Source organism: Liolophura sinensis, chromosome 6 (genome assembly GCF_032854445.1).
Source record: "Liolophura sinensis isolate JHLJ2023 chromosome 6, CUHK_Ljap_v2, whole genome shotgun sequence".
Lineage (NCBI taxonomy): Eukaryota > Metazoa > Mollusca > Polyplacophora > Chitonida > Chitonidae > Liolophura > Liolophura sinensis.
The window spans coordinates 11,506,027-11,533,813 of record NC_088300.1 but is presented as its reverse complement, the minus strand read 5'-3'; the positions used below and the strand labels follow the sequence as shown (position 1 = coordinate 11,533,813).

Genomic DNA, 27,787 nt, shown 5'->3' with positions numbered 1-27,787 from the left:
TTATTGTAAGTGAGGGGTAGCGGGGGGGGGGGGGGGTACTATCATAACAGGGCGAACCCAGATTCCCGTAGATGAGATCTATGCCATTTTGGGACATTGAGATATGAGAACTGAAAGGACATAGTGAAAGAAATTTAAATATTTTAAGATATTAGCGGGAGAGCTATACTATATTGGTCCTAGGACTAATATAACAGAGGTACAGGCTGCACGTGTCCATGGCTGCCTCGCAATTATCATATAAATGAGACTTTCGCGCCGCATGTAATATGCCCTCGCGCATGCGTCAGACAGGGTGATATTTCGCTAGCAACGAATGTAGGCCGTAGCTTTCACAACCAGTGTCATAAACATGTGCGAATTATCTAATTTAAAATGTCCAGCCAATCAACCCGAAAGACAGTCCACTTAATACTTAATAAATTGCGAAGAGCTGGAAAGAATTTCCGAGTCCATCAGTATCTATCCTATCTGTTATATTAGTCCCAGATTGGTCGGGGCTCCGAGTTTCAAAGTCTATCACAGCACATTAGGGCTGCTTCGGCTCCGGAAGCTCAACGACCCTAGATTGTCGTAGAACTGTAGAAGAGTTTCCGGTCATTCAAAATTAATTTGTGCTCCGAGACGTGCCGTCAAGGTAATCTGAAGCCGTGCAAGTGAAAAAAAATGGAAAGATTAAAAGTCAGTGCCTAGAGTTTGGGGGACTTTTAACGGGAACTGCAGATGAGCGTCTTTGGAGAAATGTTTTTAAAAGAAATTAAGACAACAGTGATTCTCCAGAAAATATATTCTGGAGAATCTGGAATCCGCTGTAATAATTTAACACTGACACCTTTTAACATGTGGATGTATGCTCACATCTGGGTTTATTTAATTTATTTACAAGTAAATTACACTGATTTTCTGAAAAAATGAGTTCTCATTGCTTCAGGTTTAGGTCGTTTAGTGTTGATAATTATAGATTTGTAAATGATATTAGGCCTATCAAGGGTAATGCATTCATGTTGGGGTTGTAAGAGGATTAAAAATGGATAATGTTTTGATATCATGGGGGTGAGAAGAAGGTTATCTTATCGGGACATCTATTAATCCCTCTAGAATAATAATTGATTTCTGCAGAGTAAGGTAGTCTTTAATTCCATAATCGCTACCTTCCAATAGCTTGACTCTAGACAGTTTTGTACAGACTCGTCTTCCTGAGAAATAAAGGATGTTTCCTCGTGTGTGCCTGGGGTGACTGGAGATAAAATAAAGACATTTATGATATTGTGACAGTGTGAGCTTTGTCAATATTGTCGCCATGATCGTTTTTAGGTAACATTGTACATATACGTGCTAAGGCGTTTGTAACAGATAGGTCCTGTGGTGGAACGGCCTTCTAGCTAGTCTTCTGACACCTACTGGAATAGCTGAAAAGGCAGTCTTGTATACCAGTACTAAACTACTGGTCCGGAATAAACCGTATACCAACCATAGCAACTGCTTTTTGTTCCTTGACCGTGCATGTGGGGATATAATGTACTGACCGTAGCTCAACTTGTAAACGTCTGCGGATAACATACGTGGTCAGTGTAAGGTCTTGTCGGATGGCTGGTGGTGTCGCCATGGCAACCAATAACACACCAGTATACACACGCCGCCTGTGTACAGCATATTGCTTACGCTGTTTGTCAGATCCGGATCAGATTGGGGCAGGTTTCAATCCGCCTGGGAGAGCACCATACAGAGGTTTATTCTTTCTATTGTCTACTTACCGGCCCCCCCTGAATTCTTACATATACAGTAATTCCTTTGCTTTTAACAGGTTGTGCTAAGGTGATTCCCAGCGTCATGATCAATTTGTTACGACATGTTTACCTGTCGGGGCTCGTTGTGAGGTTATTGTATACTGGACTTTATATTCCTCTGACCCACAAATTCAGCGTAGCAGAACTAGACTAGAGCCTATCTTACATAGTGGACTGTTTTTATTTACCTGCAGAGTGACGGAAACGTAATAAACACGCCTGGTTGGCAAGGTGCTTAGAATCCACGGGTGAATGAACGACAGCGTCGTCCGTGTCAGTGTTTCGCCAACGGTCTCGGCGGGTATACGGGCGGAGCGAGACACATCACATCAGACTGGTTTGTTAGGGCCACACCTACTCCCGACCCAACGTTAAACTACTTCCTTCTCCAGCCATATCACCACCTTACTATCATACTTCGTTCATCATACCGGCCACTTCCAGTGTAGCAGACAGCGGACCTGGGCGAGAACATGGGAGCAATGAACAAACTGTGCCGTGTAGCATCTACCGCACCTGGAGAGAGGGATGTCAACCAGAATGAAGAGGTGAGAGTAAAAGTACTCCTAACAGGAAAATATCTTCTCAGATATTCGATTGTTTTTTAATTTCAGAGAAAAAAATGAAATAAAAAGGTTGCTTATTCCTGGTGAATTAAGCGGCCGGCACTGGTTGCTAAGGACGTTGTTAGGTGGTGACGCAGGTTTCTTTTCGAAGGTAGTTGGGAAAGGGATATGTGTTAACACTATTTTGACACCACATACACGTTAGATCCGCTGGATATTTTGGTTACCATTGAGCCATATCTATATCGTTGCATGCATTTACATTGAACCTCCAACATTTATAGTAAACCCTCCATATTTGCAGTTGACTCCCAGTACTAACAGTAAACCCCCTGAATTTACCGAATAAATCCCAAGAATTTACAGTAAATCCCCAACATTTACAGTACCCCCCCCCCCCCCCTCGGATGGTTGATGGCTTAACTGTGTCCTCCACATGCCTGAAAGCCTTCTTTTCAGTTTTGAACTCTAGACTATTAGGGAGACACACGTTAAATGTGTTTATTGACGTCCGTGGAGTGCTATTTTAAAATGTCAGTGCTATTAAGTTAACATATAGTGTAGGGTAATAAAGGATGTTTAAATCACCATTATTAAAGCCTAAGCCTTCAAAGTCGGAATAGCCAAGCGTAACCAATAAAATGCGGGTTGTAGTCAATTTAACTTTCTTAGGATTTTTATGGTAAAAGTTCAGGTAAATGCTTAAACAGTAGTAGCTTAACGCCTATCGACACAAGGTCACATTTAGCTTTTCGCTGGATAGATAATGTAAACAGAAAGAAAATCCCTTTGTTGTTCCTTGTGTCAGAAACTTTTGTTTGTGATGAATCAACACTATATGAAAACTGTATTTCCAGTAACCTCTGCATTTATATTAAAACATTATATAAGTTGTGCTTATGGAATATTTATATGTAGTACAGTCATAATATTCTGTGTTAAGCAGACAACCGCAAGCGGACTAACCGGAACAGTCGAGTCACTGATGACTGTACCGTGAAGAAGGTCAACTGTGAGTAACATACTCGCTCGTACCGGTCTACGATTGCTACTTTGCCAATATTTGTGTTCACGCAGTTGTGGCTATGCGAACATCAAGTTATAAATATAACCGGGAAGAACTGTAAAGTGCTCACTGTATATTTCTGAACTACACAAACCCAAATTTTAGAGATATCGGGGCGAATATTATTTGAGAAAATTTTGCGTGAGGGTGGTGAATTGCTTGTAAGCTGAGAATTTAGGCAAAATGTCGTCTGTGGACAGTGTTATCACGACTGCCCTACATGTCCTTCCGCTCACAATGTCGTCAACCATGGCCATACCCCCGCCCCTCGTCTCCACCCCTTGCTTAGTTTAAGGCATTTTTGCCGGGCAATGTGTGGGACAACAACATACGTCAGAGGGGCACAATGCAATAGTACAATCAAAATTCTCCACTACACACCCTAATGTGACACATACAGCGCGTCTTCGATACATTTAACAAGATCAGGCATATTAAAGTCAGTGAAGCTTGACTTAATCAGAGATTTTGCCTGTAACAGGATTTATTTGTGCCCTCCAGCTGAGATGAACTAAATATGAGAGTGTTACGTCTGTACTATAATACATGAACCTAATCTATAGCATTTCACAATGGACTGAATACCTGTATTCATTTGTTTGATCAGTCTATTTTTGTTGTAGTGTAAAGGCTGTATTTTCATGCAACATACGTTAGAACCGGAAATATGACTTCTTACTTTAGGCACTGTTTTTAGTGAACCGGATTACAAATGCACCAACTAACTGGTGAAAAACCCACCATTTTATGTCAATAGACCTATCTGCATTATTAGGCCAGACTATATCTACAACATGGCCCTAACTGATAAGCAAGAAACTTGTAATGCATTACAACAAAAAGTCCTCATCGTAAGATTAACTTTTCTTGTGTGACATGTTTCAATTGAGGGCAACGTCTAAGTTCTGAAATTAAGCTATGGAGGTTAATTATAGATAACAATCTCATCTCAGGCTGATACAGGCCTGTGCAGTCAATGTAGATATTCATTCCGTATTAAATCCATGGGCCTTTTATTGTTTTCAATGAAATCATGCTAATTGTCATAGCACTGATTTGTTTTTGATTATAAAATCCGCAAGGTGAGCTACTGTCTTCAAAAGGTAGCTCTTAGACGACCTCAAATATCAACATGCGCAGGCGAGGTCAAATCTCACGCTTGAGCGGACATTCCACGTGTGTCATTGCCCTGGGTTTTTGCCTTGGGAAATATTTATACAATATATACATATATATATATATCGGTCAGACTCAGAAATGCATGAGTTACGTCGGCCTCATTTCTCAAACTTTTTTATTAAAAATAAAGTTTTTTATGAACTTGTACTTCGATGCAGGAGGGTAATTGTCAGAGAAAATGATCGTATTAATTAATGCAATATCAAGCACATGTGCTGTGATGACAATTGCAATGCAGTTTTACAGTGAGCAAGGTGTAAAGTGAGACAGGACTGAGACAATTACCCGGCTGTTATACAGTGAGCAAGGTGCATAGTGAGACAGGACTGTGGCAATTGCCCGGCTGTTATACAGGGAGCAAGGTGCAAAGTGATACAGGACTGTGACAATTGTCTTGCTGTTATACAGGGAGCAAGGTGCAAAGTGAGAGATGACTGAGACAATTTCCCGCCTGTTATACAGAGAGCAAGGTGCAAAGTGAGACATGCCTGTGAAAATTGTCAGGCTGTTATACAGAGAGCAAGGTGCTAAGTGAGAAATGACTGTGACAATTGTCTGGCTGTTATACAGGGAGCAAGGTGCATAGTGAGACAGGACTGAGACAATTACCCGGCTGTTATACAGTGAGCAAGGTGCATAGTGAGACAGGACTGTGACAATTGCCCGGCTGTTATACAGGGAGCAAGGTGCAAAGTGATACAGGACTGTGACAATTGTCTTGCTGTTATACAGGGAGCAAGGTGCAAAGTGAGAGATGACTGAGACAATTTCCCGCCTGTTATACAGAGAGCAAGGTGCAAAGTGAGACATGCCTGTGAAAATTGTCAGGCTGTTATACAGAGAGCAAGGTGCAAAGTGAGAAATGACTGTGACAATTGTCAGGCTGTTATACAGTGAGCAAGGTGCATAGTGAGACAGGACTGTGACAATTGCCCGGCTGTTATACAGGGAGCAAGGTGCAAAGTGATACAGGACTGTGACAATTGTCTTGCTGTTATACAGGGAGCAAGGTGCAAAGTGAGAGATGACTGAGACAATTTCCCGCCTGTTATACAGAGAGCAAGGTGCAAAGTGAGACATGCCTGTGAAAATTGTCAGGCTGTTATACAGAGAGCAAGGTGCAAGTGAGAAATGACTGTGACAATTGTCTGGCTGTTATACAGGGAGCAAGGTGCAAAGTGAGACAGGACTGTGACAATTGTCCTGCTGTTATGCAGGGAGTAGGGTGCGAAGTGTGAGAGGACTGTGACAATTATCCTGCTGTTATGCAGGGAGTAGGGTGCGAAGTGTGAGAGGACTGTGACAATTGTCCTGCTGTTATACAGGGGGTAGGGTGCGAAGTGTGAGAGGACTGTGGCAATTGTCCTGCTGTTGTACAGAGAATAGTGTGTGAAATATAAGAGAGGAATAAAGCAATTTACGGAGAACATGCTGTAAAGTATAAGAGACAAACGAAGCAGTTATCAAGGAAGCAGAGTGTGAAGTGAGAGAATTGCGCTATTGTCCTACTGTTACACAGATAGCAAGGTGTATTGCGGTTATAGCGATGGAAAATTTGGTGCTAGAATTAAGTGCAGGAAATATTTTGCCTAAATGTTGAAAAAGTAATGAGGTGGAAAAACTGGGGAGAAACGATAGTATTGCTACATATCTATAATTGAATGTGCCTAATTGTAACTGACAAAATTGTCTCTCGAAAATGAGAAGAGGAGTACCTTTCATTAGATACAATGAGGAGTAGAAATCCCTGTCAGTATTCACAATATACATGAGTCGGTTTGTTCAATAAAAATAACATTGGTTGTAAATAGGTATAACAACGGACTAAGTGACTCGTATTGCCAAGATCTCGGTTTTTAGAAGTGTCGGTAAGTTTCACTGTATAATAAATTTTGTAAATGTATAACTTCTTTACAATTTAACATTAGATGAGGAGGTCATAGTTAGTTGAGTAACACATAAAGATGTAACAGTGATTGGGATTTTTCGGTGACGACGCGACGTCGTTCTTTCTTCTTGTGCAGATGATGTCTGGCTGTAAAGCTGACAAAGTATCACACTATCGATGAAGGCTTTTAATAACTGACATATTTATTCTTACAGAAGACACCTCCTCAGAAAGTTCTGCACGAAACGTTTGAAGAGACGCCGCTGACAGTAGCTTTGCTGACCTACATGAGCTATTTGATCCTGGTGATTGTGGGCCATATTCACGATTTCTTGAGAAAGTACGGACTGGAGAGAGATCGTTCATGTCACGAGCAGCACTTGAAGGTAACCCCCCCCCCCCCACTCACTCATCAGACTACCCCTTCTCTCCTCTCCCTCTCCCGCATAGAGAAGTCTTAAACTTACACCTCCAAATATCTACTACTGCGTGAGGTGTTTAAACTGTGTTTATGATAGGATGACACATTTAAACACTGGACAGTCTGCGTTGTAAAATAAACATATCTGTGTTTTTATCCACTTTCCTATTGTCAATCAGACATGTATATTATACTGCAAGCACGCTTTTGTCCTATGTGACTATTCAAATGGAACATTGACAATAATTTCTGCAATACTTGACTCTGATAATTACTGACTCATCATCAAACAAAGGCCATGCGATCACAGTCAAACCTTATAGGGCATACTGATGCAGTCATGTCTACATGTTGAAAACAGCAAGAACAAAAATTTGCTAGATTGAGAAAATACAGGGGAAACAGCAAAAAAGTACAATTCTGTCAAAACAACTAGAATGTAGAATTGACTGGAAATAGCGACGACATAGAGTTGGCTGAAAACAGTGAGAGAATAGAATTTATAGGGATTTATAACATTGAGAACATAGCAGAAACAGCGAGAACATAGAGTTGGCTGTAAAACAGCAAGCATGTAGAGTTCTTAGTAAAACAGCGAAAACATAGAGTTGGTAGAAACATCGAGAACCTATGGTTGATAGGAAACTGCGACAACATAGAGTTGGCTGAAAACAGCCAAAAGCATAGATTGATAGGAGACAGCGAGAACACAGAGTTTGCTGAAAACAGCGAAAACAAAGATCTGAAACTTTGTGTGCTGCTATTGTATATTTACCATAAGAAACACAAGGTAAAAGAGTGATCATCTTCGTGCAGTCCAGTTTAACTTTTCATGATTTTTTGAGTCCTGTTCTGTACGGCTTTGCATAAGGTGAACATGGATATAAGGTTTATTCATGGACTGCAAGACATTCTCATTTTCTGGGATTCTGATCAATTAATGGCCGTCAAATTACAAGTTAAAATTAAACCTGAGGTTTCCTAAAGTTACATGAACTCGATGGCTTTATAGCAAACCTGTGAGGTTCAGCTATGTCATTTCTTTTTAAATAGAAACTCTCAATGTGCAGACGAAGATACACGTGTTCTGAATGTAACTTATATGTTACTGATTTTATACACAAAAATAATGATTTGCTCCTCTACAGACTAATCAACATGTTTCCAGCCATTTGATTTATGCCATATCGTTATTGCGTATTAGTAATTTCCTTTCAAATATTTTCCTTGGGTAGTTTGCTTCAGATTAATGAAAGTTTTATTCATCACATCTGGGAAGTCATTGTCATCTATGACTTTATTGCATTCCGTCCATACATGGCGTATTGTCTAGGCAGTTTACCCTGAACCGATCTTGCATAATATCAGTATTCAAAGGCATACACACCACTACATGTTTGACAGAAGAGCCACGCACCATCAGGATCATGAGGTGAACTCAACGTAGACTGGTACAAACGTCAGCCATATCGAACCCAACTTCAGTCAAATAGTACATGTACACAGTAACAGATATATTATGGGCTTCGGTAGGTTATTTGACTTTTGTTTTGTATTGTGGTAAACAATACTCCCATGACGGTGCTAATCGATGGTGTTTTTGGTGCAACTTTTGCTATTCTTAGATCTACAATGTCAAATGAAACTGTATTGATTTTGAGATTTAGAGCGAAGGTAGCCCTATGAAAAGATTGATTACTTTCCGTCCTCGTCGCCACTTGAGTAGTCTGGAAATGACGCTTCCCTTCGTCCGCCTCACACTAGGTATACATTTTATACAATCAGCTCATCCTACAGTCACTGAGAAAAGTTCCTCACACTCACATACTTCATAGTAACCCATTCACGATGTGGTTGTCTACAGGGTAACTGTATATCAGCTGGAGCTCTGGTGGTCAGATCCCTGAGTTGTCGTTGTCCACGGTGTAACTGTATGTTAACTGGAACCATAACAGTAGAGCAATACGGTTGGAATATTCTACAAAAGCATTGACAGTAGAGCAAGGGTTTGAGAGTTCTACCAAAACCATGACAAAAGAATAGGACTGGAGTATTTGATAAAGACCACAAGGTAGAGCATTAGGATTTAAATATATAGCACTGCCAGGGTTTACTAGATAACAACACTGCTCTTAGTAATAATACAAAATGCTGTGAGTGTAACTTGTACCTAAACAAGTTTTCTTCTCAGTTATCACTTGCTTACAAAAAATGTTGTTCTCTTTCCTCAGGACTTTGTGCCGCTTTACCAGAGTTGGGAAAGTTTTTATACACGCAATCTTTACCACCGAGTTTGTGATTGTTGGAATCGTCCAATCACAAGTGCTGCTGGGGTTCACATAAAAGTGGTAGATAGAAAAATGGAAGATAATGGCTGGACATTGAAGTGAGTAAACTAAAAGAAATGCATTAGCACTTAAATGTCTTATATTTTTACTTTTTTTCTTAATACGATTTCAATACATAGCCATGTAGTGTCTGTACTCTACTTAAGTGTCGCCTGGTCAGTGCGAACTATAACCTCATGCACAAATACAAATAATGTGTGTTTTACAAAGGAGTGACACGCCTTTTGACCTCACGTCCTTGATTAACACTCCAGTGGATACATTCCAATATAAATAAGTGTGGTAACAAGATGGCTCCCATTGGTGATGAGCAGTTGCCATTTTGTTATTCTCCAAATAAAGAGGTATCGGATAACTGAAGTATTACGTTAGGCCACAGATCATCAATCGCCTACTGTCCAACAGTCTCTGTCTGAATCATCATCTCAGATAGCTGCCTTTCACATCATTGCAGACACACCAATAAACAAATTGATGCCATTAACTTTGGTTCCTACAACTACCTTGGTTTTGCTGAGAATCATGGTCCATGTTCTACTGCTGTAGAACGAAGCCTCCCAGAGTTTGGGGTGTCGAACGGTGCTAGCAGACAGGAAATGGGTAAGTAGAACACTTAGTAGTAATGCTAACGGAAAGAAGACGGGTCAAAATAACAATTAGTACAAATACAATAACACTCTTTGACACTGGAGTGCCCAGCATTGCACTTGATCAGTGAGATAATGTGCCGAATTTAGTCCGTGTTGGTTTAGCTGTGGCTTAGACAGTGGCCTTGATTTAATTAACCACGCATCTTTAATGAACCTGATGTTCGTAGTGCTGTGCCTAATTATTTTAATATCCAAGAGCCACCTTGCATATCCTATGAGTATACAAAGCCTATCGCTTCCAAAATTTTCAATTATTCCCAGGCCATCAAGGAGTTCGATTTGGCGACGTATACTTCTGGCGGCTATAACTGTGACTGTGAATCCTCAGTTTTTACCTACGACAAATGTAAACATGTCCTGACTGGTGACCTTAATATTATTAAGGATCATGATCTAAGGAATCGCTTTGTGAGGGGTCCTCAGTATAGAGAAAAGAGTAATGTCAACATTCGATCAAACAAAAAAAATATCATCTCGGCGCTTGAGGAGTATGTTTAAAAATGGTCAAAACGGGAGAAAGTGGATTCTTCTGTACTTAACGATTGGCTTGAGATTGTCAAAAAGAAAGTTAGTTTAACTATACACCGTCTAGACATTGATGCTCTACCTAAAGTTAAACAGGTTCTGAAGGATGCCACTGTGCAGGAAACACTCGCTGACCTTCATAGTAAATTTGTCATCACTGTAGCAGACAAGGCTCCTAATAATGTGATCTTTATTTGCAAGAATTATTATTATCAAATTCTTGTTCAAGAGCCATGTGCGTCTACAACGACATCCACGTATTCTGCTACTACATATGCTCTGGAGGAACTATTTAACAAACACAAAACCTTTCTTAAAGAAAGGCGCATAAATATACCTACCCGTCACACAGAAATACCACAACTTTACTGGATTTCTAAAATGCATAAATCCCCATACAAGGCTCGATTTATTGCAGGTTCAAGAAGCTGTTCCACCAAACTCTTGTCAACCCTACTTACGAGAGCGTTACAAGAAGTAAAGTCATTTTGGAATAATTATTGTTGTGCCATAACAAAAAATTCAGGTGTCAACTGCATGTGGATTCTTAACAACTCCAAACGTCTTACAGAAGAACTCGATGCTCATATGCATATACCGTACAAAGACGTATCCACATGGGATTTCTCTACTCTCTATACTACGATTCCTCACAAAGATTTTATTGAAAGAATATCGTCGTTAATTGTCTCGGTATTTACTAAAACAGGTCACCGTTACATTAACGTCAGAAGCAATAAGGCTTTCTTTTGTTCTACTCTTTATAAAGGTTACCACTCATGGGATGTTACATTATTTATTGAATTACTTGAATTTCTCATTAATAACATCTATGTGAAATTCGGAGATACCATTTACCAACAGTGCATAGGTATTCCAATGGGTACCAGTTGTGCGCCTCTTTTGGCAGACCTATACCTGTTTTCATATGAATACGACTATATGCAGAAATTACTTAAAAGTAATATCTTTAAAACTCGATCCTTTTCATTTACCAAGCGGTATATTGATGATCTACTGGCGTTAAATAATACCTTATTGGTGAAGGAAATCTATCCGCCTTCATTGGATTTAAAGGAGACAACAGATAGCCCTGATGGTACATCTTATTTGGATCTATATCTGTACAAAGACGAACAAGGTCTCCTTTCACGCTGACCGGTAGATCCAGGATCAATCCTTGGTCGAGTCACACCTAAGACTTTAAAAGAGGAAGTTGTAACTTCCTCGCTTGGCGTTCAGCATGAAGGGGATAGTGCAGCGACTGGTTGACCCGTATCAGTATAATGGCTCGGGCGGGGCGGCTTACTTGCCTTCGGTAAGTCGTCTCAGTGATGCAGCACTAAATAAAAGAGCGGTGGAAATCCGTCCTGCAACAAGGAGGCACAATTACACGTGCATGCACCCTAATGATTCCTTCGTCGTCATATGACTGAAAAATTGTTGAGTACGACGTTAAACCCCAAGCACTCACTCACTCACTCACTCCTTTCACGCCGCCTTTACGACAAAAGGGATAATTTCAATTTTGATATTGTAAATTATCCTTATTTAGATATCAATATACCAAAGGGTCCTGCATATGGCGTATACATATCTCACCTTGTAGCATTTGTCAGATCTTGCGTTGATTGTGATGACTTTAATCTGCGTCACAAGTTACTAGTTCAAAAACTAGCTTGTCAAGGATACTCCATCAAACGCCTTCATTCTAAGTTTATCAAATTTTACAATGAGTATAACACTCTCCTTGGCAGGTATGGACAGAGCGTTCAGAATCTCTGGCGATCTGCATTGTGATCAACCACATAGACGGCGCTGTTATCCCTATGTACATATCTATCACGTACATGGCATTTAACAACATAGATGGCGCTGGTTGCCCAGTGTAACCGTCTATCTTGTATGTCATGTGTAACATCATAGATTGCGCCTCTTGTAGCATGAGATCTTTACATATTAACGGGAAAGACGTAATCGTCCGTTACTTTTGAATCACAATCTGATCGGTTAGGGTCTGTAACGCCCGTCATTTTCAAACTGTATCTAATACGGCTTAACCTGGGGCTAGGGGCCGTAAAGGTCGCCATGCTAATTACATCAGCATGATGCCTTTATGAACAGTTGCAATTAAAGCGCGACTGAGATACTTATTTAATTGTTATTTGACATGGAACTCATTCACAGACTAAGAATTTGAACTTTAATATAGAATTCATGCCTGAAATGTTCATTGTCTGCCCGGCATCAATGAAAACTGATGACCGCTTCACTCTTGTGTGTTACCGGCTTTATTTCTTATTTGTATAATTTCTTACATACCTTTGTCTTTGGGAGTTAGTGTTAAACGTTGTTTTGGAAATGGATCTTGCGATTATCGACGTGGAACGCCCTTTACGGACTACGAATGGTATAGGAATGTCGGACTTCACGCTTATATTTATCATGTTCGTTCCCTCTTGACCAGTGATGGAATCTGTTTATTTATTTATTTGATTGGTGTTCACGCATACTCAAGAATATTTCACTTATACGTCAGCGGCCAGCATTATGGTGGGAGGAAACCAGGCAGAGCCCGGGGAAACCCACGACCATCCGCCAGTTGCTGACAGACGTGCTGCCGGAGAGGAAGCCAGCATGAGCTGGACTTGAACTCACAGCGACTGCATTGGTGAGAGGCTCCAACTGAACCAACAGAGCCACGAAAGCTCCGTGATGTAATGTGAAGAATTTAGTCCACGTTGGTTTAACTGTGGATTGTCATGTTTGTCTTCCCTTGACCAGTGAGGTAATATGAAGAAATTTGGTCCTTGTTGGTTTAGCTTTGGCTTGTCAATCTTGATACTGGGTTGTTTGCCGCACCCTTTATCTGTCTACCCTCATATGTTAGCGAAATATGGTGTAGCCTATATTACTTGTACATGAAGCTGTGGCAGGTGTTCTGTAGTGTTACGTGATGGTTGATGGTGTTGTTATTGTCTGCAGGTTATCAGAAGATTCACCGCGAGCTGGACAACTTGACGGCGCGATTTCTGGGCGTGGAGGCTGCTATCACCTTCCCTATGGGATTCGCCACTAACTCCATGAACATCCCTTGTCTAGTACAGAAGGTAAGAGGTCAGCTCAATATATGACAGTAACGGATTTACACAGCAATAGTACTGTACGCTGTGGAAACGACGAGGGTAAGGGGTGTACACAGAAATAGTACTGTACGCTGTGGGAGTGAGGGGAAGGGGTGTCTACAGCAAAAATACTGTACGCTGTGGGAGTGAGGGGAAGGGATGTACACAGCAATAAGACTGTACGCTGTGGGAGTGAGGGGAAGGGGTGTACGCAGAAATAGTACTGTACGCTGTGGGGGGAGGGGAAGGGGTGTCTACAGCAATAAGACTGTACACTGTGGGAGTGAGGGGAAGGGATGTACACAGCAATAAGACTGTACGCTGTGGGAGTGAGGGGAAGGGATGTACACAGCAATAAGACTGTACGCTGTGGGAGTGAGGGGAAGGGGTGTACACAGCAATATTACAGTACGCTGTGGGAGTGAGGGGAAGGGGTGTACACATCAATATTACTGTACGCTGTGGGAGTGAGGGGAAAGGATGTACACAGCAATATGACTGTACGCTGTGGGAGCGAGGGGAGGGGTGTAGACAGCAATATTACTGTACGCTGTGGGAGTGAGGGGAAGGGATGTACACAACAGTATGACTGTACGCTGTGGGTGCGAGGGGAACAAAAAATGGTGTGGTATGTACAAATATAATGTGGTTAGTGACGAATAATCTTTGTTATTTTTGCAGGGTTGCTTGATTGTAAGTGATGAACTAAATCATTCCTCTTTGGTTTTGGGTGCCAGATTATCAGGGGCATCAATAAGAGTATTCAAACATAATGGTGAGTGCAATGATTGATTGCTTTAATAAGTGGCTTTACCCTGTGACACGCAGATGTTATGTTTTCAAATGTTAAACTCTATTGCCTTCATGTAAATTAAGTTCGATCTAACACCTATCATTAAAGCCCCAGTAAAGAACCTGTCCACGTTGGTCTCTTGCAACTGTGGTGAACAGGCTCAAACATCATCTGACCTATTATAAATGCCCTAGTAATAACATCTGTCCACATTGATCTCTTGCAACTGTGGTGAACAGGCTCAAACATCATCTGACCTATTATGAATGCCCTAGTAATAACATCTGTCCACATTGATCTCTTGCAACTGTGGTGAACAGGCTCAAACATCATCTGACCTATTATAAATGCCCTAGTAATAACATCTGTCCACATTGATCTCTTGCAACTGTGGTGAACAGGCTCAAACATCATCTGACCTATTATAAATGCCCTAGTAATAACATCTGTCCACATTGATCTCTGGCAACTGTGGTGAACAGGCTCAAACATCATCTGACCTATTATGAATGCCCTAGTAATAACATCTGTCCACATTGATCTCTTGCAACTGTGGTGAACAGGCTCAAACATCATCTGACCTATTATGAATGCCCTAGTAATAACATCTGTCCACATTGATCTCTTGCAACTGTGGTGAACAGGCTCAAACATCATCTGACCTATTATAAATGCCCTAGTAATAACATCTGTCCACATTGATCTCTGGCAACTGTGGTGAACAGGCTCAAACATCATCTGACCTATTATAAATGCCCTAGTAATAACATCTGTCCACATTGATCTCTTGCAACTGTGGTGAACAGGCTCAAACATCATCTGACCTATTATAAATGCCCTAGTAATAACATCTGTCCACATTGATCTCTTGCAACTGTGGTGAACAGGCTCAAACATCATCTGACCTATTATAAATGCCCTAGTAATAACATCTGTCCACATTGATCTCTGGCAACTGTGGTGAACAGGCTCAAACATCATCTGACCTATTATAAATGCCCTAGTAATAACATCTGTCCACATTGATCTCTGGCAACTGTGGTGAACAGGCTCAAACATCATCTGACCTATTATGAATGCCCTAGTAATAACATCTGTCCACATTGGTCTCTTGCAACTGTGGTGAACAGGCTCAAACATCATCTGACCTATTATAAATGCCCTAGTAATAACATCTGTCCACATTGATCTCTTGCAACTGTGGTGAACAGGCTCAAACATCATCTGACCTATTATGAATGCCCTAGTAATAACATCTGCCCTCTGTGGTCACGTCGAACTGTGAAGACAAAGATTAGAATAGATCTGCCCAGTGTAGTCACTTGGAGTTGTAGAGAAGAGGTGTAAAATGAGTCTGCCCACTGTAGTCACTTGGAACATGCATATTAAAGACTGAGAATAGAAAATGAAACCAGAGAAGCTACGACAGTGTGATAGTTTACAAATGGCCAGATATGACCGGAGATGTACGGCTTCTTCTCATTTTTCTTCGGTTATTTATTATCAGCCCTGTCTTCAATAAATCTGCCCACTGTGTTCACTTGGAAGTGTTTAGAACAGAGATAAAATAAATCTGCCCACTGTGTTCACTTGGAAGTGTTTAGAACAGAGATAAAATAAATCTGCCCACTGTGTTCAGTTGGAACTGTGGTGAACAGGGGGGAAATAAATCTGCCCATTGTGTTCACTTGGAAGTGTTTAGAATAGAGATAAAATAAATCTGCCCACTGTGTTCACTTGGAAGTGTTTAGAATAGAGATAAAATAAATCTGCCCATTGTGTTCACTTGGAAGTGTTTAGAACAGGGATAAAATAAATCTGCCCACAGTGTTCACTTGGAACTGTGGTGAACAGGGGGAAAATAAATCTGCCCACTGTGTTCACTTGGAACTGTGGATAACAGTAGGAAAATAAATCTGCCCACTCTGTCCTTTTGGAGCTGCTGAGAGAAGAAGTAAAAAATCCTTAAGCGTTAAATTACCCATGAACACTCGAGCTACTGGCAGCTGCTGCAAGTCAGTGACAGGAAGCCAAGTCTAACCTTGATAATTTTAATTACAGACATGACTGATCTGGAGAACGTTTTGAAAACATCCATCTCACAAGGTCAACCCAGATCGTATCGCCCATGGAAGAAAATCTTGATTGTTGTTGAAGGCGTTTACAGGTAAGTGTTATCGGCATCATGCTCAGAATGGAAACGACATATCGTTGTAAACTTGGGATCAGCTGGGTGAATTTATTGTGACAGTAACCTCCATCAAATCACTGCAAATCAGCAATGATGGTAAATACTAGAACTGTATTCACGGGAGCATATCGGCACAATCTTCTGCCAATACCGATGGCTTTGGCCAGGACTGTTCGCACATACCTATTATAGGTAGCTGCAGCTATGCAAAACTGTGCTTTGTGGCCTCGTAAGGTTCAACGTAAGCACTGGTATCCGTCGTAGAACATGAAAGGCTGTCTTTTGAGATTTGTTGACGAGTGTGGTGCTCAACACCATTGATTGGTAATACCTGGAGAGCACAACTGTGAATTGCCACTGACGTATTGATTGGCTGAAGGGTCATTGTCACAAACCAGTCTTCATAGCTCACGCATTCCTCTTTGTGTCAGTAGCTGCTGGGGTCTGGCCGAGATGACAGACATTATATGGTCCTCTTTATATCAGGTCCTCTTTACTTCTTAAGGAGGTTGTGACACTGAATCCTCTCAAGTAGATTGTAACACTCAATCCACTAGTACAGGTTGTAACACTGAATCCTCTCAAGCAGGTTGTGAGACTGAATCCCCCTCAAGCAGCTTTAAAGACTTAATCCCCTCAAACAGGTTGTAATACTGAATCCCCTCAAGCAGGTTGTAACACTGAATCCCATCAAGCAGGTTGTAATACTGAATCCTCTCAAACAGGTTGCGAGACTGAATCCCCCTCAAGCAGCTTTTAAGGCTGAATCCCCTCAAGCAGGTTGTAATACTGAATCCTCTCAAACAGGTTGCGAGACTGAATCCCCCTCAAGCAGCTTTTAAGACTGAATCCCCTCAAGCAGGTTGTAATACTGAATCCTCTCAAGCAGGTTGTAACACTGAGTTCTCTCAAGCAGGTTGTAAGACCGAATCCCCTGAAGCAGGCTGCAACATTGAATCCTCTCAAGCATGCTGTAACACAAAATCCTTCTAATGTAGGTTGTAACAATGAACCTTCCCATGCAGGTGGTAGCAATGAACTTTTTATGCAGGTTGTAACAATAAACCTTCTCTCATGCAGGTGCAACACGAAATGAGTTTATGCAGTTTGCAACATTTTCCAATGGGGAAAAGACTTTAAGTTTTAAGAAAATCATAGACTGATGCAATCTGGATTGCTTTTCTAAATTATAGATAATTTAAAAGGTATCACGGTCAGGTTTGCAGGTTTAACAGATCGGACCGAGACAAATTCCGCCATTTCTACTTTGGCTTAATGTTAAGACAGAATCACTTAAAGATGGTTGTGGGAATGTTAGGACACCAGGCATTTGCATGTGCCAGGCACGATATGTTAATGTGACGGTATCTCGGCCTATCCACAGCATGGAGGGCTCTGTTGTGCGTCTGGATGAAGTGATTCGGCTGAAGACCAAGTACAAGGCTTACCTCTATCTAGATGAGGCACACAGTGTTGGAGCCATGGGACCCCGAGGACGTGGTGTGGTCGATTACTTCGGGGCTGACCCTAATGATGTGGATATCCTGATGGGGACATTCACAAAAAGTTTTGGAGCTGCAGGGGGCTATATTGCCGGGTCAAAGGTGAGCATCCTAATAATCGCCTGTTTGTTTTTTAAGATCAACTGGAGAAGAAACAAATTTAACTGGCATCAATTCAACATCATTTCGCTTCATATACTTTATGTATACCATGGGATTCAAAACTAAACCCATACATGCTCGAGTTTATGATGAGGGGCCCCCATTCCATGTTTGCTTGGAATCATAGAATGTGTCATAGCATTATACTCATGACGTATTACAGGATGCTTTGCCTTTGAATATCATTTCCTTTGCCTGCGTGGATATGCTCTTGAATTACTTCTAAACCAGTGCTTAATTATTAGACGCCTCCATCCAACCATTAATTACCATTTATAATTGCAGCTTGGAAGGTCCATGGCGCTGTGCTTTGAAAGTGTGATCTGATTTTGCTTAACCTGGGGCTAGGCATGCTAGGGGCTGTATAAACAGCGCAGATTTAAAACCACCGCTATGCCTATATGAATAGTTGCAGAGAAGCTTAACTGAGATACCTTTTTACATTTTCTTGCTTCACAGCATTAAATTTTGTCCAACACAAATATGGCCTTTTCACTCTTTTAAACATAAATTGTTTTGGGCTACGCACTGGATTTAGCGCATAGGTTTTAACCACACTTCATCTGGTTCCTTTGCGGATGTAGATTTAAACATCACTTGATTTGACTCCTTTGTGGATGTAGATTTGCACCACACTTGGTCTAGCTCCTCTGTGGATGTACATTTGAATCACATTGATCTGGCTCCTTTGTAGATGTACATTTGAACCACACTCGGTCTAGCTCCTCTTTGGATGTAAATTTGAATCACATTGATCTGGCTCCTCTGTGGATGCCGATTTAATCCACCTTTGAAGTGGCTTCTCTGTGGATGTAGATTTGAACCACACTTGATCTAGCTCCTCTGTGGATGTAGATTTGAGCCACAGTTAATCTGGCTCAATTATGTGTATAGACTTGAACCGCACAGTTGATCTGGCTCCTGTGTGGATGTAGATTTGAACTACACTTGATTTGATCCATGTGTAAATGTAAATTTGAACCACAGTTGATCTGGCTTCTGTGTGAATGTAAATTTAAACCACCGTTGATCTGGCTCGTGTGTGGATGCAGATTTGAACCACTGTTGATCTGATTCGTGTGTGAATGTAAATTTGAACCACAGTTGATCTGGCTCGTGTGTGGATGTGGTTTGGAACCACAGTTGATCTGGCTCGTGTGTGGATGTACATTTGAACGGCGGTTGATCTGGCTCCTGTGTGTATGTAGATTTGAACCACACTTGATATGGCTCCTCTGTGGATGTAGTGTTATCAGCAGCTCGAGAAATGTTAAAATTCAGGGGTTTTGGCTGCGCGCGTATGAACCAGAGGATGACCAATTTCCTGTCCGATTAGTTCATCAATGTGCGAGAAGAATAAGTTTCATCACAGGATATTATATCATCACAGCATAGAACAAGACGGGTGAGATTGTCACAAATCTGATTTCTCCATTTGTCATCGGGTTTTGGAACATAGATTTTCGTCGTCATGGCAACTTTTATGCCGCGCAGGTGGGCTGCCAGGCAATGCCAGTCAGAGGTATTGATTACCAGTGGGATTTTCTTTTGCAGGGTCTAATTGATTACCTGAGACTTCACTCGCACAATGTGATCTACTCGCCGGTAATGGCGGCACCTATCGCTCAGCAAATCATCAGCTCCATGAGTATCATTATGGGAGAAGACGGCACACAAGAAGGTAAAATGCATGGCATGAATTATTTCACATTTTCCGGAACGGCTGACTTTACACACCCATATCCTGCTCGTAATAATTGTTAAAGCTAATCAGAAATAATAATAAATGTAATAGGCCTTTTTTGTGTATGGAGAGTGCATATACATGTAATTTTAGTAAGCTGCAAATCTTCCACGACGACTAAACTGCAGATCTTCTACGACGACTAAACTGCAAATCTTCCACGACGACTAACCTGCAAAGCTTTCACGACGATTAAACTGTAGACCTTCAAACTGCAAATCGTCCACAACGACTTTCAAACTGCAAATCGTCCACAACGACCTTCAAACTGCAAATCTTCCACTATAACCAAACTGCTAATCTTCTACGACGACCAAACTGCAAATCTTCCATGACGACCTTCAAACTGCAAATCTTCCAATCTTGAACGGTTACAGAATGCACCCGTAAGCAATAATACAAATACTGTTCAACCGTGGATAATTTTAGGTGAACGGCGTATCGCTCGGCTAAAGTGGAACACCAGCTACTTCCGGAATCGGCTCAGAGAGATGGGATTTATCATCTACGGCAACGAAGACTCCCCAGTGGTGCCTCTCATGCTCTTCATGCCTAGCAAAATTGCGTAGGTATACTTTTTTTACGAAAGCAAACCGATAATTCTGAAACGTTTCACGTCATAAAGTGGCGCCATAAAACTTCGGCGGGCAAAACCTGGGCCTATATGGTCAGTTGGTGTGCCTTTCAAAAGCGACTCGGTATAGACTCGATCAGCAAAACAGTAAGCTTTAACATTTCCAAAACAAGCCAGTATCAATTTAAATATTTCATAACTGTTGTCGTGAGAAAATTTATTCTAACGTAACAATAATTTTACATGTTCAGTGATATATAATCTGTGCGCATAGCCTTTTTTAAAGTGTGAGTTAAATGATTTGACCAGTCAGTATAAAATCACTTATATGCCTTCTAGGATTGAAAAGCCTGTCAGCACAGCGCCATATCACAAGAAGATCTGGGTATTGAATGAGGCTGACAGATCTGTAATGTGTGATTATGATGTTCCTCTCTGTTCTACAGGGCATTTGGCCGTTGTACTTTAGAACGTGGCTTAGCAGCTGTGGTTGTGGGATTCCCCGCTACTCCTATCATCGAATCGCGTGCTCGATTCTGTCTGTCAGCATCTCACAACAAGGAGACTCTGGATAAGGTTCGTAGTTTAAGCAACAATAGACACTGTCTCTATCGCCACATTACCATCTTATATTTATTTGTAGAATCATTAGCACCATTTATCAGGGCGTTTTACGGCGCACGCGCCAAGAATTAAAAGTATGGATTAAACAAACGGATTACACGATGTGGTATCTCGGTTCTGCATATAACGTAATGTTCGCTAAACATCATCTAACGTATAAATTGAGCATGACATTTCTGTAAACAGCTCCAGGACATTATTAAACTTGGAGTTGGGCCAAGTAAGCTATATATGGTTAACATCTGCACTACCATGAAGAGATAAACGCGTGTACCTATATTGTATATCAGAAAGCACAGTCTAAGAAGAGCTGTTTCTTAGTAGGATCATCATTAACTCGCTCTTTAGATTTAACAGTAGTTTGTGTTACTTATACGGTATAACGCTTTTCACTAAAGCTTTTCAGAGTCTCTCCTTTATAATGAGTAAATAGTTGGACTCGTCCAGGAAAGAACAGAGCTGCTCATGACAATTACCATCTAATAAGAACGAGCTCTTGACACCGTGCCAACCAGTTCTGTAGGAATAGGTATAATACGGCCAGGAAACATTGCCCAACCGCTAAAACTTTTTAACATTACTCTGTAAGAAAACCTTTTTAAAGACTATTTAACTATTTGAATTAATGAACCTCTCACCGATGCGGTCGCTGTGAGTTCAAGTCCAGCTTATACTGCCTTTCTTTCCTGTCGTACGTGGGAGTGAAATATTCTTGAGTACGGCGTAAAACACCAATCAAATAAACAAATGCGATAAGATCTGATCTGTCTCTTAATGAATTTATCTTCTATTATCTTTATCTTTCAGGCCCTGCACATCATTGATGAAGTTGGGGATCTGCTTCAACTCAAATACTCCAGATATTGTTTGAAAGACTCCCCCAAACTCACCTTTACATAGACCCTCGAGTGTTGATGTGGCCATTGTTAAGATGAGAAACATCCAAATAACTATGATATTCACGTGATGTACGAGATATTCACCTGATGTACGCGATATTCACCTGATGTACGCGATATTCACCTGATGTACGCGATATTCACCTGATGTACGCGATATTCACCTGATGTACGCGATATTCAGTATAGTCTTTAGATCTGACACAAGATAATCTCTGAATTTCTTTGGCCGCTACATCAGTGGATGCCGACTGCTGAAAGCGAATCAAAGCTATCACATTGTTTAAAAAACTGTCATTTTTTCTTATTACCTTGAAGTATTTTCTGATAGACATTTGTCGGACCGCTTATTAATGAACCGAATGTGCATATGAAAAGTATTATGTCATGTATTATCAAAGCATTCCACAGCTCATACGTGTGTTTATGAATTAACACATCATGGTGTATACTTTCTCGTGTGAAGCATTCTGTCAGCTTTTGTTGCAAAAATCAGACAGAAAATGTTTTATCTTGTCGTTCTCATGTATTATCCATTACTGAGAATATTGATTTCCTTAAGTGTTACATGCATAAGCTTGATTTCCTTAAGTATTGCATGCATAAGCTAATGTTGCAGCACTCTGAATCTTGTTTTATGTGACGTGATCTTGTTTTGTTAAAAGTAACAGCTTTGCGTTTTCACGATGTGCTATTTTTTGAAAACGATACAAGGTTTATTGTTTTACTTTCTTTTATGCTTTGCACTTTAGCCAGTTTATAGGCAGCCTTTACTTCATTGTATTTATTGACTGTCTGGAGATTACAGCTGGGATAGTGAAAATAATTTTTAATATATTGTGATTAAATAGTTATGCATAGGGGCACGTGGCACAGAAGGTTTGTAGGTCTCGTGATGTGGATTAGCTTGGGTGATCTATGATATCCTGCAGTACCTCTATAGTTTGCGATTGTCTATTTGCTGTAGAGTTATCAGTACTGCCAGGATGGAGACACTTAATCCCGTTCTAATACTGCTCATTCCATGGGTATTTACCGGCTTTTGGCTAGGCTAATGAATTGTCCAGTTATATACCCACAGTTTGTGGTTTTCAAAACTGTGATGGTTTACGGTAAGGAGGCCCCTGTCGAAGTCGTTCTCGTGCCACGTTTATTTTACCAGTACTTCCAGGCTATTTTCTCAAGAACTACCTATCTGGTATCTGGTAAGCTGTCAATAGCCTGTCCTTTTTCATAATCTTTACCAGTATGCAACTTTCTGGTACGTTTACTCACTGTTCAATGCAAAATGCCTTTTATTATCAATTTTGTTGAGAAGACAAGTAATACAAATTTTATCATTTCTTGCTCCCTTTTATCTACAATAAATTTTACTTTTACAGGACTATAGTTTCCTTATTTTTGTACATACATGTTATTAATTAATGTATTTGATTACTGTTTCGATGGTTTAAGAATTTTTTAACTTTAACGACAGCGCTCAATGTTATGACTAAAATACCGCTGTTCACCGGGTTTCTTGCAGTTAAGCGAACATTTCGACGTGTGACGTCATACAGGTACAGGGCACGAAGTCTCCGACAAACTATGAAAACTCATACTGTAGACGGCTTACTGTCTCCAAGGTCCCACGAACGACGGAAACAAAGGAATCTTGAAAAGCCCTACGATTGTGCCCTAGCCATTAAAACGTGATAGCTTCATTCACTCTTCGACGCCCCTGTCCTCTGTAATTAGGGAGCTGTAGACAATAGGCCTGCTCTGAATTACCTGCCTTATTACCCGACAGTGACTATGACCTAACTCGAGACTAGTTTTTCAGGCGTGAGGCTACAAAGAAGTAGGACATCCCCTGTTAAAGCATGCAGTAAATAGGTTATGTCACGACAGAGCCAAAAGGTTCTAGGCACGAAAATGTAAAAAAAAAAAAAAAAAAAAAAAAAAAAATTGAGAGCCGAAGATGTCGAGAACTAAATGAGGTTGGCGAAGCTGTCTGTTGTACTTAGTTAGGCCCAGGATTTTAAGCTTACTTCCAAATTGTTTCAAAAAGTACATAACGTTTTCCTGGGCTTTCCAACTAAGTATATACAATTCAAATCTGTCTAATAGCTAGGTCTTCACCTAGTTTATGCCGCTTTAACTCCAAAAATTGTCATTAGCCATAATACTGAGATCCCACCTAACCCAACTTTACTCCTAAAAACACACCTTTTAAACGGTAGGAGGTAATTCGGCGCGGTCCTTTTCTCTACAAACTCCACACCGATCAATACATCGTTCTACTTTCTATCTGTTTCACAAAATATGCGCACTGTTACCTGTAGTGGTTAGGAGGGTTGAACTGAAAATTGCCCAGATTGCCCTGACTTTAATTGTCTACCAAAAGTTATGAGTCAACACTTCGGTGTACACATATTGAGCTACACACTGCCACATCCCTACACATAACACCTATCTGCACACTGCCACACAACTAAACATAGCACATCTCTACACACTGCTACACCCCTACACATAAACACGTCTCTACCACACTCCCAGACCCCTACACATAATACATCTCTGCACACTGCCACACAACTAAACATAGCACATCTCTACACACTGCTACACCCCTACACATAACACGTCTCTACACACTCCCAGACCCTACACATAACACATCTCTGCACACTGCCACACAACTAAACATAGCACATTTCTACACACTGCCACACCCCTACACATAACACATCTCTACACACTGCTACACCCCTAAACATAACACATTTCTACACACTGCCACACAAATAAACATAGCACATCTCTGTACACTGCCACACAACCAAAACATAGCACATCTCTACACACTGTTTCACCCCTACACATAAACACGTCTCTACACACTCCCAGACCCCTACACATAATACGTCTCTGCACACTGCCACACAACTAACATAGCACATTTCTACACACTGCTACACCCCTACACATAACACGTCTCTACACACTCCCAGACCCCTACACATAATACATCTCTGCACACTGCCACACAACTAAACATAGCACATCTCTACACACTGCTACACCCCTACACATAACACGTCTCTACACACTCCCAGACCCCTACACATAACACATCTCTGCACACTGCCACACAACTAACCATAGCACATTTCTACACACTGCCACACCCCTACACATAACACATCTCTACACACTGCCACATCCCTACACATAACACATCTCTGCACACTGCCACACAACTAAGCATAGCACAGTTCTACACTGCCACATCCCTACACATAACACATCTCTACACACTGCTACACCCCTACACATAACACATCTCTACACACTCCCAGACCCCTACACATAACACATCTCTGTACACTGCCACAACTAAACACAGCACATTTCTACACACTGCCACATCCCTACACATAACACATCTCTACACACTGCTTACACCCCTACACATAACACATCTCTACACACTCCCAGACCCCTACACATAACACATCTCTGCACACTGCCACACAACTAAACATAGCACATTTCTACACACTGCCACACCCCTACACATAACACATCTCTACACCCCTACACTTAACACATTTCTACACACTGCCACACAACTAAACATAGCACATCTCTACACACTGCCACACAACCAAACATAGCACATCTCTACACACTGCTACACCCCTACACATAACACGTCTCTACACACTCCCAGACCCCTACACATAATACATCTCTACACACTGCAACACAACTAAACATAACACATCCCTACACACTGCCACACCCCTACACACCGCCACACCCCTACACATAGAACATTTCTACACACTGCTACACCCCTACACATAACACATTTCTACACACTGCTACACCCTACACATAACACATCTCTACACACTGCCACACCCCTACACATAACACATTTCTACTCACTGCCACACCCCTACACATAACACATCTCAACACACCGCCACACAACTAAACATAGCTCATCTCTACACACCGCCATACCCCTACACATAGCACATTTCTACTCACTGCCACACCCCTACACATATCACATCTCTACACACTGCCACACCCCTACACATAGCACATCTCTGCACACTACCACACAACTGAACATAGCATATCTCTACCTACTGCCACACCGCCACACCCCTACACATAACACATATATACACACTGCTACACCCCTACACATAACACATCTCTACACACTACTAAGTCCCTACACAAAACACATCTCTACATACTGTCACACCCCTACACATAACACATTTCTACACACTGTCACAATATTACACATAACACATCTCTGCACACTGCCACACCCCTTCACACAAATACACATTGCTACAGCCCTACACATAACACATCTCTACGTGTAACACATCTTTCACCGTTCCACACTCCTACGCATAATAAATCTCTACATTGTCCCCACACCTTGTATGGTTCTTGTGAACCCACACAGCTACACGTCACTCATCTCTACACACCACCACATCCTTGCATGTAACTCATCCTTACGCACTACCACAACCATCCATGTAGCACATCTCTACACACTGCCGCACAACTACATATAGTATATCTCTTCATAGTGCCACACCCCTACATATATCACATCTCTACACACTGTTGAATATGTTCATTTTGAACAAGGTGGCCAACGTGATACCGGTGATAATACGGTTGTTGGGTTCAAACAGTCAAGCAAAATATCAGCGGTTATACTTTTTCATACTTTATTCATGCTAACCGCTGATAAATATGGACATATTCTCCGTTACAGGCATGAATATTTAGAAGCTGCGTCAACCAATACAACGCGGCTACACACCCGCTATTGGCCATAACGTTTAGAAGACACTGGCAGTGACATCCATGACAAAATTCCCCATCACAGATTACAAAATTGATGTTTTATCGACCACATTCTACAATCGCGTTTCTTTTGCTGCGCAGTATACGTTGTTCTCAGGAGTAACGCAACCAGGCCTACAATATCAATGACACAAAGAAACACGTTTGCATTCTCACCTTCATTTATATTCAACATCCATTTAAGCTTGTTTATAGCTGGGCAGGTTCCGGTACATCCTTCCCAAGAAATCCTCTCACAAAAGCTTTGTACAGTTTAACACATTTATCAAGATTACACAGCCATTAAAAAGTGCAAATGCAAGTCAAATTTACATTACACGCAGGTTAAGGAGATAACCGCCAGTGTCAACTTCAAAAAACAAGAAGCTATGTTCCACGGAGCTGATAGTTCAGTATACAAGAGACAATTACCACATCAGAAAAAATCAATATTAGCACAAAACTCAGCGGTCTGTTAAACTGCAACTCTCAAAACTGAGGTAAAGTAAGTTTTGCAATCTTGTTAGCTCTCCTCGTAACCGAGGAGAGCTGTAGTTCAATTTTGATCTGTTTTAAAGTAAGTACCGGTATATGTCCTAACACAGATAATCGTATCCACAACGTGCTTACTTATAGAAAAACATGGAATATGTAACTTTTACACCCGTAACAAGTTGCCAAAAGCTGAAAGAGATAAAATTGGCATCTGCATATAGGCCTAAGCTTGAAATGAAACATCACATTGTAGTGTATATGTAGTAGGTGTATCATGTTACTTCCGCAGTTATGAGGTAACGTGTAAATCCACTGTTTATTAATGACGTCAGATCTTATACATCTGTTCAAACCCATCACACAGGTAAAGAGC

The 27,787-nt window shown here is 41.1% G+C and overlaps 1 protein-coding gene across 4 annotated transcripts; it reads left to right on the top strand.

Annotated features, from left to right (window-relative positions):
* The first annotated feature begins 1,708 nt into the window (after nt 1-1,708).
* Nucleotides 1,709-23,428, top strand: LOC135467875 (serine palmitoyltransferase 2-like). 4 transcript variants are annotated; one of them, XM_064745778.1, is made up of 13 exons: nt 1,709-1,728; nt 1,982-2,335; nt 6,702-6,872; nt 9,139-9,293; nt 9,710-9,855; nt 13,416-13,540; nt 14,237-14,330; nt 16,410-16,515; nt 17,924-18,143; nt 19,758-19,884; nt 20,377-20,512; nt 20,968-21,097; nt 21,953-23,428. In XM_064745778.1, exons 2-13 carry the CDS (start codon nt 2,261-2,263, stop codon nt 22,043-22,045), a joined length of 1,578 nt encoding a protein of 525 aa, XP_064601848.1. In that variant the 5' UTR covers nt 1,709-1,728; nt 1,982-2,260; the 3' UTR covers nt 22,046-23,428. The 4 variants fall into 4 exon arrangements, with proteins under 4 accessions (XP_064601848.1, XP_064601850.1, XP_064601849.1 ...); XM_064745779.1 differs by lacking the exon at nt 1,709-1,728 and adding an exon at nt 1,800-1,815; XM_064745781.1 differs by lacking the exon at nt 1,709-1,728 and adding an exon at nt 3,300-3,365 and having other exon boundaries at nt 2,298-2,335.
* The last annotated feature ends 4,359 nt before the right edge of the window (nt 23,429-27,787 follow it).